This window comes from Castor canadensis, chromosome 4, assembly GCF_047511655.1.
Source record: "Castor canadensis chromosome 4, mCasCan1.hap1v2, whole genome shotgun sequence".
In the NCBI taxonomy this organism is placed as follows: Eukaryota; Metazoa; Chordata; class Mammalia; order Rodentia; family Castoridae; genus Castor; species Castor canadensis.
The window spans coordinates 131,152,920-131,165,732 of NC_133389.1; the positions used below are offsets into that span (position 1 = coordinate 131,152,920).

At 33.5% G+C, this 12,813-nt stretch overlaps 1 protein-coding gene across 2 annotated transcripts in view; it reads right to left on the reverse strand.

Annotated features, from left to right (window-relative positions):
• Ttn (titin) overlaps positions 1-12,813 on the reverse strand; it is a 270,679-nt gene that overhangs the window by 134,243 nt on the left and 123,623 nt on the right. For both annotated transcript variants that reach the window (XM_074071183.1, XM_074071182.1), the window contains 24 exons: positions 12,193-12,270; positions 11,915-11,989; positions 11,619-11,711; positions 10,780-10,857; positions 10,365-10,586; positions 10,069-10,152; positions 9,601-9,678; positions 9,026-9,109; positions 8,722-8,805; positions 8,439-8,522; positions 7,939-8,232; positions 7,540-7,617; positions 6,391-6,465; positions 6,153-6,236; positions 5,551-5,625; positions 4,855-4,944; positions 4,226-4,303; positions 3,209-3,277; positions 2,950-3,057; positions 2,516-2,809; positions 1,673-1,753; positions 841-918; positions 269-352; positions 30-104 (listed from right to left, as the gene is read on the reverse strand). In XM_074071183.1, coding sequence (XP_073927284.1) covers positions 30-104; positions 269-352; positions 841-918; positions 1,673-1,753; positions 2,516-2,809; positions 2,950-3,057; positions 3,209-3,277; positions 4,226-4,303; positions 4,855-4,944; positions 5,551-5,625; positions 6,153-6,236; positions 6,391-6,465; positions 7,540-7,617; positions 7,939-8,232; positions 8,439-8,522; positions 8,722-8,805; positions 9,026-9,109; positions 9,601-9,678; positions 10,069-10,152; positions 10,365-10,586; positions 10,780-10,857; positions 11,619-11,711; positions 11,915-11,989; positions 12,193-12,270 — 2,523 coding nt within the window. The remainder of the gene's footprint in view (positions 1-29; positions 105-268; positions 353-840; positions 919-1,672; positions 1,754-2,515; positions 2,810-2,949; positions 3,058-3,208; positions 3,278-4,225; positions 4,304-4,854; positions 4,945-5,550; positions 5,626-6,152; positions 6,237-6,390; positions 6,466-7,539; positions 7,618-7,938; positions 8,233-8,438; positions 8,523-8,721; positions 8,806-9,025; positions 9,110-9,600; positions 9,679-10,068; positions 10,153-10,364; positions 10,587-10,779; positions 10,858-11,618; positions 11,712-11,914; positions 11,990-12,192; positions 12,271-12,813) is intronic.

Here is a 12,813-nt window from a genome sequence, read left to right on the forward strand (position 1 = left end):
AAGAGAACTGCTAATTTTTCTACACTCACTGTATATCTCTGTGTCTTCAGGAAGAATAATAGGTGGTTTTTCTTCTTGAATACTTTTCTTAGGCACCTCGGGAACTTTAAAGATATTAGTATATTAATTGCTATTAATAAAAATATAAGATATTAAAAAATAAAGAAACAAAATACAAAGATTTAACCTAACATCACATTCATTCTCTCTATACAATGAAAAACTGATCGAAGAGTTACTTCATGTTGTGATTAGTATCAGTATATACCTTTAGCTGGAAGAACTTCAGGCCTTTCAGGAACAGCTTCGTGAACTTTTTCTTCTGGAACAATTTTCTTGGGTACTTCAGGTGCTTTAAAGATATTTATTTGTCTTTTTTAAAGAGCATCATAATTGAGTATAAAATATCAAGACAAAAAGGGGGCATCTAACAAGGAGAATGTTAAAAATTCCAAAATTTAAGTCAACCCACAGTGCATTTCTCTAGATTGCCATTGTTCCTTGGAGATAGTATCATTTTCTGTTGTCATTTAGAAAATGTTTATTTATTTCTAGTGCTACACGACAAGAGCTTCAAAATGAATTATATTTGGAAGAGAAGTTGAGAGGTCAGTATTATTTAATTATTGCATAAGAAGAGGATCCATATAAAGAACAATAATTTTAGGCTATGGCTTTGTTCCCAGATGGTTGTTATTAAGGGGAAGATTGTTTTATAGAACATAAGTTGAAATTTATGTCATTCACAGTTATCTTGTGGCACTGAGGGGATGGTTTCCCTCAGTAGAAAGGGAATAAAAAGTGATTTAATATTAGTAGTTAATCAGCAAAGGCAGATACCTTTAGCTGGTGGAACTTTGGGTTCTTCAGGAACACGTATTTTTTCTTCTATCACAATTTTCTTGGCCACCTCAGGTACTTTAAAGAATAGCAGCAATAATTTCTTTTACTTTTAGACATTCATAAAGATTGTTAGCAAGCAGATCATAAGAGATATATAAACAAAGCAGACATGGCCACAACATAAAAGACAGACATTACTTTATCATATACATGACAGTATTTGATAACAAATACGATGACAGAATTCTAGGGGAATTCCGCATGTTAGAATGGTAAGAACTTGAGAAGAAAAATTAATAGTACATATTCACTTGGTGCTAATTGTGCTTGTTTTGGCACTTCTGCTTGTTTGGTACTGCAGGCATCATCTTCTTACATGCTTCAGGAACTTAGTATTATTACATTTTAAAAAAATTTCTGCTGTGAAATTCAGAAGGTTAGTACAAAATGACAAAAGCAGAGATATTAACCACATATTTACTCTGTATTTATATTTAATAGTTTAATACTATTAATAATAAGTAGGAAAACAGGGGTTTAACAATTAGCACATTAGTGAGGATATTATCAAACAGCACCAAAGGAAGATACCTGATTTTACTCTTTGGTTAACAAGCGTATTTGGTTTAGATGTTTTTAATATAACAACACTGACTACATTTTTTTGGGTAGAACTTCCTTTAGCTTCTCGGTCACTTTAAAGATGTTAGTTTGTTTTAGAAATTCCCTAAACACAAAACACAGAAGAAAAATATCACATAGAATGCAAATTTGTAATACAACCAAGGAGCTAAAAATCTAGGTAAGTAATTTTTCACCAATAAAATACCTTTAGCTGGTGGTTCTTTTCGAGGAACAACTTTAGTAGGTGGTTTTTTGGGAGGGATGACTTTCTCAGATATCTCAGGCCCTTCAAAGATATTAGTATTTTGGTTTAGAATAAACTCGTAAATATTATGAAGCACTGTTAAAGTTAGTACAAGGAGGGCTCACAAAATGCTTTATTTGTGTTTTTTGAATTTATACTATGCCTACTTTAAAGAAAGATTTGATCTTGTTAAGTATTATCTATATTGTGTATGTACTATACGTACATATTCCTTCATATTAATTTGTGCAAGGTCTGGAGTAGTATTTCAGAGAACTTATTTGTGTTATGATTTATCCTCAAAATTTACTAGAATGCAGATGCTATTTACCAACAGTTCATTTACTTCCTTCTTTTGCTAATGAGGTTATCATAAAAGAGCAAAAGCTTTTGATACATAATTATCAGTTTATACACAGTCAACTGAAATGTTAACAAAGCAATTGTTTTGCCTGGACACGTAAATTCCTCAGTGAGGAACTTATTTTATTTTTTTAAAATTTGATGGATGACACTGGTTAGTCATATTGATACCTGTAACAATCATGAAACATTCTTGTTTAGACTTAGAAAGAATCCACAAATTCATACAGTAACTAAAGTTGCTAAGTAGGTAACAAATACTACTTTCTTGCTTGCAAAAATTATACTCTAATCAATGCCAATCTTTGTATGAAACAGCTAAAACTCATGCTTAAAGTATTTCATAGTGTCTGATTCTAACTGAACATGCATTGTATTTTCAAAAGAAAGTCAATCAAAGCAAGATATAATAATTTATAATATCTGCAGAATTCCCTATACCTTTAGGTGGAGCTTTGGGTTTTTCATATACTTCCACTTCTTCGGCCTCTAGAAATTCTATCACTCTATGGACTTCTTCAACTTTGTGTTCTTCTTGGAACCTTCGTTCTTCTACTTTGATGAATTCCTCCACCTCATGGAACTCTTCTTCTTCAAAATATTCCTTAACTTCATGGAACTCTTCTTCAAGAACTTCTTCCACTTTTGCTTCTGCTATTTCTAATTCTGTTCTTTCTTTTACTACTTCTTCTTGCTGATAGGTAACTGATATTTTTTCTTCAAGAACAGTTTTACCTGAAAGAGCATCTACTTTAAGAGATTTATTTTTTTTAAACACAGAAGAAGCAAAGATGAAATTCAAAGTAGAAGAAAAATTACTAAAAACAGGCATGCATGCAACAATACAAGAAAATCAAAGATCTTTCCAAAAATACCTTTAATCTGTGGAACGGCTTCCTTTTTAGGCACAGGGACTTTCTTTTCTGGGATTTTCCTTTCTGGGATTTTCTTTTCTGGGACTTTCTTTTCTGGGACTTCAGGTACTTTAAAGATACAGTTTTAATATGTGGAAAGGTTAAGAGTAAGCTTTCATAGACAGCAGACATCAAAAAATAAGACACAGGGACACAAAACATAAAAGTCTTAATGAAGAAAGATAAAAGAGGAAGGTTGTGTTTAAAAGAGAAGATGTACCTTTGGCTGGTGGTGCCTCTTTTTTCTTGACAGGAACAGGTACTTTTTCCTCAGGAATTTTCTTTGGCACTTTAAAGATATTAGGCACTTTAGTTAGCTGACAATGTTCAATAATACATATGAATAAAAACATTAGGAACAACAGTGACATTACAATAATCAAGGTATCTATGAGGTCACCTTTGGCTGTTGGACACGTATTTTAGAGGTAATAAAGATACATTCCCATACTACTCATTTGTACTATGTCCATAAAAATCCCATGCTACTTTGTTAATTAGTAGAGATTGCCATTATTGGGCTAGCTTCTACTATTTTTAATATGAAGAATTTTTAGAAGTGATTACCACTCTAGATTACTTAGGCTCTGACATAGGCCTCATGTTCTGCAGGGCACTGTTATATCTGCCGAGGAGAGGAGCCTATAGGAACAGCATGCTGTAATTGCCAAAGATGCTATCTAAAGTATTAATTGAATTAGGAAGCAATGAGAAGTAGAAGTTTTGTAATAACCTTGAATTCTTAGGTTAAATATTACAAAACGGACATGAGGCTCTTTAAAATTCTATCATCCAAACATCAGAACAGATTTTTTTCTCCATAAAATTGTAAATATAGTGAAAGTTACTATGAAGTATAATAAAACTCTGCTTATGTAATGGAATAACATCTAGGAATAGAATGTAGGGAAGAGGGATTCATTATTATGCATAGAAATAAAGAGAGATATAGTATCATATCAAAAGTTTCAGTTATCTAAAAGAAGAAGCTTCTGGAATAATCTGTGCAAGTGTGCACATACATGTATGTGTGCATGCACACACATGTACATACACATACACACAGAATCATCCATTAACATTCCAGAAAGGTCTAAAGAAATGAAATTATATTTTTACTGGTCACTAGTCACTTTGTTGTTTAAACTACCATAGGGAAGAGGTAAAAGAAGACACATTGGCTCTTTAGAATGAAAATTATTGGGAATGTAATAGCATTAGTCAGGATTTGCTGTACCTTTTGCTGGTGGTACCTCCACTTTTTTAGGAGCAGGAATAGGTGCTTCAGGTACTGTTTTCTTAACCACTTCTGGCACTTAAAAGATATTGTATGGACAGTTTGAAAAATGTACAATGAACAGAATAACACCCATATAGCAAGTAAAAACAACACAAAACATTTATTTTAAAAGATATTAGCAACCTAAATTGTAATAATATTTATGGAGTACTGGCTCTAGAAGTATGAAGTGTATTACTTAGAAATCTTACAAGCAAATATAACATCAATTATGCAAAAGGTTGTTCTAGTTCAGGAGTAAATGTTTAAGAATTATCCTAAAAATGAACACTTTCACCACAAAAGTAGATTGTTGCCTTATCTTAGTACTGAAGATGAAATTAAGGATTGCAAACTAGGAGAATAAGAGAAGTCATCTCTCATTCTTACTTGTGCTGCAGATGAACTAGAAAAAGTTAAGGAAAAAGAAAGGGACATGGAGCTTCTACTACCAGGAATAATTATTCTTTAGTTTTCAATAAAATGATATATGAAAAGTAAAATTGTGAATATTGGATTTAGACAAATTCTAAGAAAGACTGGAACACCACATATTTTACATGTCCAACTCATAAAAGCAGCTGTACCTGTAGGTGGTGCCACCTCCTCAACTTCCTCTATTGCAGGTGGTTCTTCTGGGATCTCTTCTGGAATAGGCTCTTCAGGTTCCTCAAACGCTTTAGAAAGGTTATTTTGTAAATTGTTTAAAAATTATTTTGAATTTCAGACTAAGATTATATATCTTAAACTTGCTCAACCTTCTAAATACTCATCAAAACTTATTAATCCATTAAAAAAAGAAAACTACTGTGCCTTCAAAATAGTTTAGGTTCTTTCCAGCATTTGGAACTGGAAAGGAATTTAATTGAAATGATTATTGTTTTAATGAGGTGGGTTTGTTTGTAGTCAAACAGCCACGTAGGAGTAGAAGTCAGATTTTTCTGTCCCACTTACTCTGACTGGCCTGAAATTCCTCTTGGATTAACCTATTCCACCATTGCCAATAAGGTCATTTGATGAAAAATTTCCCATAACAAATATTTCCCCTTCAAAATATTTCATTGAAATAAAACACACAACAAACAAATGAACAGGGTAAACATGCAAGGAGATTCAAATGGTATTAGTTTGCCCATCTAGTTTCTATTAAGTAAATAATACTTTGTTTTAGAATCCAGATATGTTTATTTTCTAGGGTGAATGTGTAGTACCTCCTTCAAGTATTAGACAATGACAAGACAATGAAAACTCTGAACATGCTATTTTCTTAGCAAGTCATCTACCTTCAGCTGGTGGAACTTCTTCTTCTTTAGGGAGAATTATTCTTTTTTCTTCTACTTTCTTAGGTATCTCAGGAACTTAAAAGATATTGATTGTTTTAGGCACTTAAAATGTAAGAGCTGAAGAAGAATATATAAAGACCAAGCTTCCCATTTTTAACACAAGAGTAAATATCACAACACACATGCACAAGATGAAATGTTGACTTTTCACAGAATTAGTTAATGAGAGAAGAGTAAAGAGGTTTGTGGTTCAAGGGCCCATTAAAGAGATATTCTATCTTTTATTGCTGGAGCCTTTTCTTTCTTAAGAAGAGTGATGGGTGGTACTTCAGGGACTGGTTTCCTAGTCACTTTTGGCTTTTCCAAGAACATGACTTTAATCTTTTTAATTGTGAGAAACAACATACAGAGAGAAACAATGTAAGATATAATAAACCAAAATAGAAAATTGACATAACACCAACATGGGCACACTAGAATCACAAGTGACAAATGCCAATAACAGACCACAGATTGCAAACATTTATGTTGAATGTCTTAGGTGGATGAGACCACAGTTCAACACGGGTGCAGCAAATGCATCCCTGTCAGAGATGATGTACCTTTGGCTGGAGGAGCTGCTGGCTTCTTAACACTAGGAGGAAGCACCTTCTTTTCTGGTTCAGGTTTCTTAGGTACCACGGGCACTTTAAAGATATTTATAATTTCAGTTTCACAAACACACAGACAATAGACACAGCAATAATATGTTGCATTAATAAATACTAAACAAGGATGTTTTGACTTTGATGGGAGAAAGAAAGACATGGCAGTGTCTCATGTTCTTGAGAACAGCAATACCTGTGGCAGGATGAGCTTCCTCTTTCTTGGGAACAACCACTTTCTTCTCTGGCACTTTTTTCTTGACTTCAGGCACTTTAAAGATATCATTTCATAAGAATTTATTTTGAAGAACAAGAAAGAGAGAAACCAAGAAGTCCATGTATGGAAAGACCAGTCACTTAGGTTAGGGAAGTAATGCAAGTTGGGGGCCCCAATAGTACAATGTGATTAGGATTTATAGAGCAAGGGATCAGCAATGTATTTGATCATCTGAGGAGGGATGCTAATATGTCATCTGTTTAAATCTTATTAATGATTTATTAAATCACTATCTATAAAATATTTCTGAATCCTTGATATCCAATCAAGGACCAGACTTTCCATTTCATTGATTATATAGCTACATAGGTTGGTAGAAAAGTTGGGCTTATTTTATACAGTGGTGCCATGACCTTTTGTAGAAGATGCTATTGTGTTTTAAGACATAAATATATTGAGTATGTACTATACAGTGACCTGATTTAATATGTTAAATCTGGATTCTATTCATTCAATATTAGATTACTTTTATGTCTTACTTTATCGTTGCAATAATACCTGAGTTCACTAGAGCTCATTTATATCCCTATTTTAAGGGAAAGGAAATTGAGGCTTAGTCTGGTTAAAGGACTTTTACAAGGCAATGCAGCAAGGTACAAAGCCAAGGCTAAAATCAATACCTGTTGGGCTGCTACTTACATATGTATATATACAATCAAAAGACATAAACTATTATTCAATGTCTTGATAAATATATTAATCTTTCTTTTAAGGCACTTTAAAATGAGTAAAGGATGAAATTTAAGAACTCTTGTTCAGGTATTTTTTTTCTATAGATAATTTAGCTTTGTAAAATACCTACATGAACAATTATGCTATTTAATAAAAATTACAGAAAATCAGGTAGAACTTGTGGCAATTTTGGAACAATACTTCCTTTCACCTTTGTTCTTGAATATGTATTGGATGCAAAGCATTCAATGAAAAGAAATGGCTATCAGTGTCCCGAACATTTCTAGAAGAAAGAATGTGGCTGTCTATTTTATAACTAATTTTTTCTGAAACAAAGTTCAGTTCATCTGGTAAAGTGATGGGTGAAGAATGTGTATTGGCTTTGGGGAGATATACCTTTAGGAGGTGGTGGAGGTTCCACTTTTTTAGGAGCAGGAGCTGGCACTTTCTTCTCAGGTATAGTTTTCTTTGGCACTTGAGGCACATAAAAAACATTTCATTTTTAAGACATCGAAAAACCACATAGACAATATTGTACATATTACAAAAAGATACATGAAAATAAGACCACCACCAATCCAACACTTCATAGCATAAAATCTGAAGACATTCAGATTTTTACAATGTACAGATACCCAAAGAAGACACACAATAATAAGAGGACATGTTGGGAATATTTTCTAAAATTTAGATGGTAGACAGTAGAGTATTATAAATAAAATTAAATACAAACAAAAGGATGGAAAGACAGAATTCAACACAGAAAGGCCTTTACTCCAAGAAGAGCTGCTATACCTGGTACAGGTACTGGCACCTTAGGTTTAATTACTGGAAGAATTTCTTCAGGTACAACTTCTTCTTCCTCAGGTTCAAATTCTTCTTCTTCAGGAGGAACTTCCTCTTCCTCAGGTAGAACTTCTTCCTCAGGTAGAACTTCCTCTTCCTCAGGTAGAACTTCCTCTTCCTCAGGTAGAACTTCCTCTTCTTCTGGTAGAACTTCCTCTTCAGGAGCAATTTCTTCTTCAAATGGAACTTCCTCTTCCCGAGGTAGAGCTACAGGAACTGGGACTGCTTCACGTTTCTTTGGCACTTTAAAGATATTTATTCAAATGCACAAGCATCACTTTGATTTAAAATATTCAGACAAGAGAACAGTAAGAAAAGCAAATATTCTGTGATCATAGAGCATTAGTTGTCATCAACATACATATCATCAAGCATTGATTATAATTAGTGAGGCTGTAAACACCAGTTAATATGCCTTTATGCCCTGGTTCTGTTAGAGATGAATGTACCTTTGGAAGGTGGTACTTCCATTTTTTTCAGAACAGTTGTTGGTTTCTTTTCTTCTGGGATGAGTTTCTTGGGCACCTCTGGTACTTTAAAGATATTATTTGACTTTAAGAATATGTCTCTTTACAATGTCTTACAGCCATAGATATGAAAAAGTCACAAAATATCTGACATATTTTTAACAAGACACTTTAAAAAACATGTATATTATGGGAAAATTTGTAAATGAATATACATAACTGTGAGGTTTCTCCCCAGGTACTTTAAAGAGATGAGATGATGTACCTTTTGCAGGTGGAGCTTCTACTTTCTTAGGAGCAGGAACTGGCACCTTCTTCTCAGGCACAGGCTTCTTGGGTACCTCTGGCACTTTAAAAAAATGATTTAGAGAAAAATTTTATACAACATACAAATGTTGAGTCCAAGCATAGTTTCATAAAAATTAAGGTAAGGTAATAAAAGTATAACAAAAAAATTTGTTTTCTATAAAGAAATGGTATTAAAGTGTTGTATCCTTCATGAACCAATTAATTTTTATTCCTATGAAAATATGAAATAAAAATTTTGTAACATTGCAAAGTTTATGTACCTTTGGCTGGTGGAGCTTCCACCTTTTTGGGAACAGGTACTGGTACTTTCTCCTCTGGTATAGGTTTCTTGAGCACTTCAGGAACTTTAAAGACATCAAATAAAGTTAATGTCACATTTCTCAGCAACAGATAGGAATCTAGCAATTTAAGGTCTTCATTGAAGCATTGCAGATATTACACAATTTCACTTTAAGATGGAAAATAATCATAGGCACAAAAGACAGGAAATACACAAAGTTAAAGTAAACACACTGAATGAACAGGGACTGTTGATAAAGACAACACAAAAGGCCTGTAAATAATGGCTTTGGCCATTTTGATATTGTAGACTTATTTTACACTAAGAATTTTCCATTAAAGAGGAGGAGCCTAGCATTAAGCAGAAGCATGCTTTGACGGTGAAATTCAGAGATGAATACATGGTAACCTACTGCTGTGACCACTGAGTGGTTATTGTCTTGGCAAGACAATATTATTAATATTGCCATGGGGAAAGGACTGTGAGGGCTCACCAAATAACTCTATGTGGGTAAACTGCTACAGGATTCCACTGATGGGTTGTAAAGAGATGTACCTTTAGTTGGTGGGGCCTTCTCTTTTTTAGGACTAGGCACAGGAACTTTCTCTTCTGGCTTCTTAGGAACTTCGGGCACTTTAAAGATATTATTTATTGTTAAGTTATAACTAGAATAATAAACACTTACATAAAGCACATTTAATGCTTTCAGCAATAGATAGAAACATACACAAGGTTTTTAGTTAGAAGAAAGTTAACTTTTTTTTTTTTTTTTTTTTGCGGTACTGGGGCTTGAACTCAGGGTCTACACCTTAAGCCACTCCATGAGCCATTTTTGGGTTAGTTATTTTCAAGATAGGGTCTCGTGAACAATCACCTATGCTGGCTTTAAACCGGGATCCTCCTGATCTCTGCCTCCTCTGTAGCTAGGATTACAGGTGTGAGCCACCGTGGGTGCCAGTAAGAGTTAACTATTTAAAAGCATATTAAGTCTCCTATATACCCATCATGTGAATGGTTGTATACCTTTTGCTGGTGGGGCTTCCTTCTTTTTGGGAACAGGAACAGGTTTCTTCTCTTCTAGAACTGGTTTCTTGGGTACCTCTGGCACTTTAAAGATATTAAGAATTTTGGAAATGTTGTAGAAAAGATATAAAATGTGCAAAGCACCTCCAGATATTATACTTCAACATCTAAAAATGTCTGCTTCTACAAGAAGCAGAATTGATAATTGGTGCTACCAACCCCCAGAATTTGACCACATCAGATACCCAAACTCCAAAGATGCTGCAGCATATCCTTTTGTGGGAGACATCGTGTACCTTTGACTGGTGTCACTGGCACCACTTCTTCCTCAGTTATGTGCTCCTCTTCTTCTTCATGAAGGTACTCCTCTTCATAGTGGTACTCTTCTTCATGAATATATTCCTCCTCTTCATGAATGTACTCCTCCTCCTCTTCTACAATATATTCTTCTACATGGGTTTCAACCTCCTCTTCAAAGGCAACCATTTCTGGTTCTTGTTTTTTAGGTACTTCTGGGACTTTAAAGATATTATCTTTAAGTTGGACATTTTCCAGTTAATCAACAAAATCAAGACATTTTGGAAACACAGGCCCATTTATAACAAAAGAATAGGCTTGTGTTTCTCTCAAAAGAACTTCACATACAGAACTAAACATGACTTTAACATCAAAGAAGACAAACAATACATTAAAACGAGTATCATTAGATACCTCTAACAGGAGCTGCTACTTCCTTTTTAGGGACAGGTACTTTCACTTCTGGGACAATTTTCTTGGGCTTCATAGGCACTTGAAATAGTAAGTATAATGAAATCTCATGTCAGAAACAGGTCACTCAGCCAAAGCTAGTTTTGTTTTACTTTAAGCAGATAGAATAATTTTATATTTCTCCCTAATGTTGTAGGTTCATAATTGTTCATCCATAAGAAACTATATTTTCCATGGAAATGATTGTGAAACTTACAGGAAAATTGGGAGACATACTCAGGTAAGTGTGAGGTAGCAGAGCCCAAATATGAAATGATATTTATGTTCAAGTGCTTCTGCTTATAAGAAATATCCTTTAAAGAAAAGCAAAATTTACTTCTGGATAATTATACTTCCTGTAATTTCAAGAAGTTACTTCATACTTTGAATAAAGCAGGAAGAATTGAACATTGAGTTAGCTTTTTCTTTTTAAATCTTTACTATGGTTTTAGAATGAATAGTTATCAAACTTTGGTGTTATATCGTTACATCAATTTAAGTATATCAGGAATATATCACATGGTTATTGTTTTTAAGTCAAAACATTCTATTTTATACATGTTGTAGCCATGTAGCAGGGCACAGCCATTGTGTAAGATGCTTTGGATAGATCTTGAAATATTTTTCCTTTTTTAAGGTACCATTATTTTCCTATTCTGTATATGTATGTTTTTTTTAACATTCAACACCCTCTAAAATTAATTTAAAAGACACAAAAATAACAAAGTAAATCAAAACATAACTACATTAATTTCAAAAGAGACATTATAAAAGACCACCATCTAGAAAGAAATTTATTATACCTTTAGCAGCTGGTTCAGTCACCTGCTGTTTTTCACGTTTGGTAATTGAAATATGAATTTTTTCTTCAACAACTTTCTTTGGTTCTTCAGGCACTTTAAAGATATTAATTATTAAAGAGCATGAAAACCAACCCTGTGAATACTATGGAATAAATATTCACAAAAAACTGACATTAACAATTAAGAGTAGAACAATGTAAAAACAGTGAAAACAGAGAACAACACATGAGACAGTAAGATGTGGTTACAGAAGAGGTAACAAAGTCGTTTGGGATAATTATTACTTTGTAATGTACCTTTGGGTGGTGGTGGTTTGAGTTTCTTAGGAATGGGCACAGGTACTTTTTCTTCAGGGACAGTTTTCTTCAACACTTTAAAATATTAAATTAAGAGATTTAAAAACCTGACCTAGATTTCTCAAGACTTAGTAAGAACAAAAAGTTAAGAAATACAGTACAAAACATAATATTCCCAGACACATGCTTTTGCACACTGTCATGTCAACATGTATTCACTGTGGACAGACATGTAGGAAACAAAGTGCTCGTAACTGATGATGTTTTTCTCACTCTACCTTTTGCTGGTGGGGCCTTTGGTTTTGTAGGAACTGGTTCTTCTTGGACAGGTTTTACTGGAATAGGCTTCTCAGGTTCTTTAAAAGTACATAGAAGTTATGTAAGGTTAGACTTTAGAGCACAAATCAGAAATACTTCAATCAAAGAGTTTAAATAATAGATCTTTTATCTATAGTGCAACCATAACCTCTAGACATAAGAATTATGCGTCCAAGTGGAAAAAGCTCTCAAAGACCCAAACATAATTACATCACCACTTCTACCTTGTTATTTACTTCAATTAGGTAATCGTAACTCTTGCATAAATTCTTACTTCAGTTCAGACAGACAAAATCATGACTATAAACTCCTTTACCTGTAATAGTGTTTTTAATGCCATCTGTAAAACTATGTAGAATATTCTCAAAATTAGGTTCTAAAATACCAAAAAGTGAATAAGTGAAATAACATTGATTCATTTCAAAATTCCAGTAGGACTTTGTTCTTTGAGTAAAATAATGAGTTTGGGAACCAAAACTATATGCTTATGCATTTGACACAGCACTTTGTCTTTACTTTGGAATCAATCATTGTCAAGCTTTTTTTAGCTACCCAGAGGATAGTAAAGCCTAACAATAACT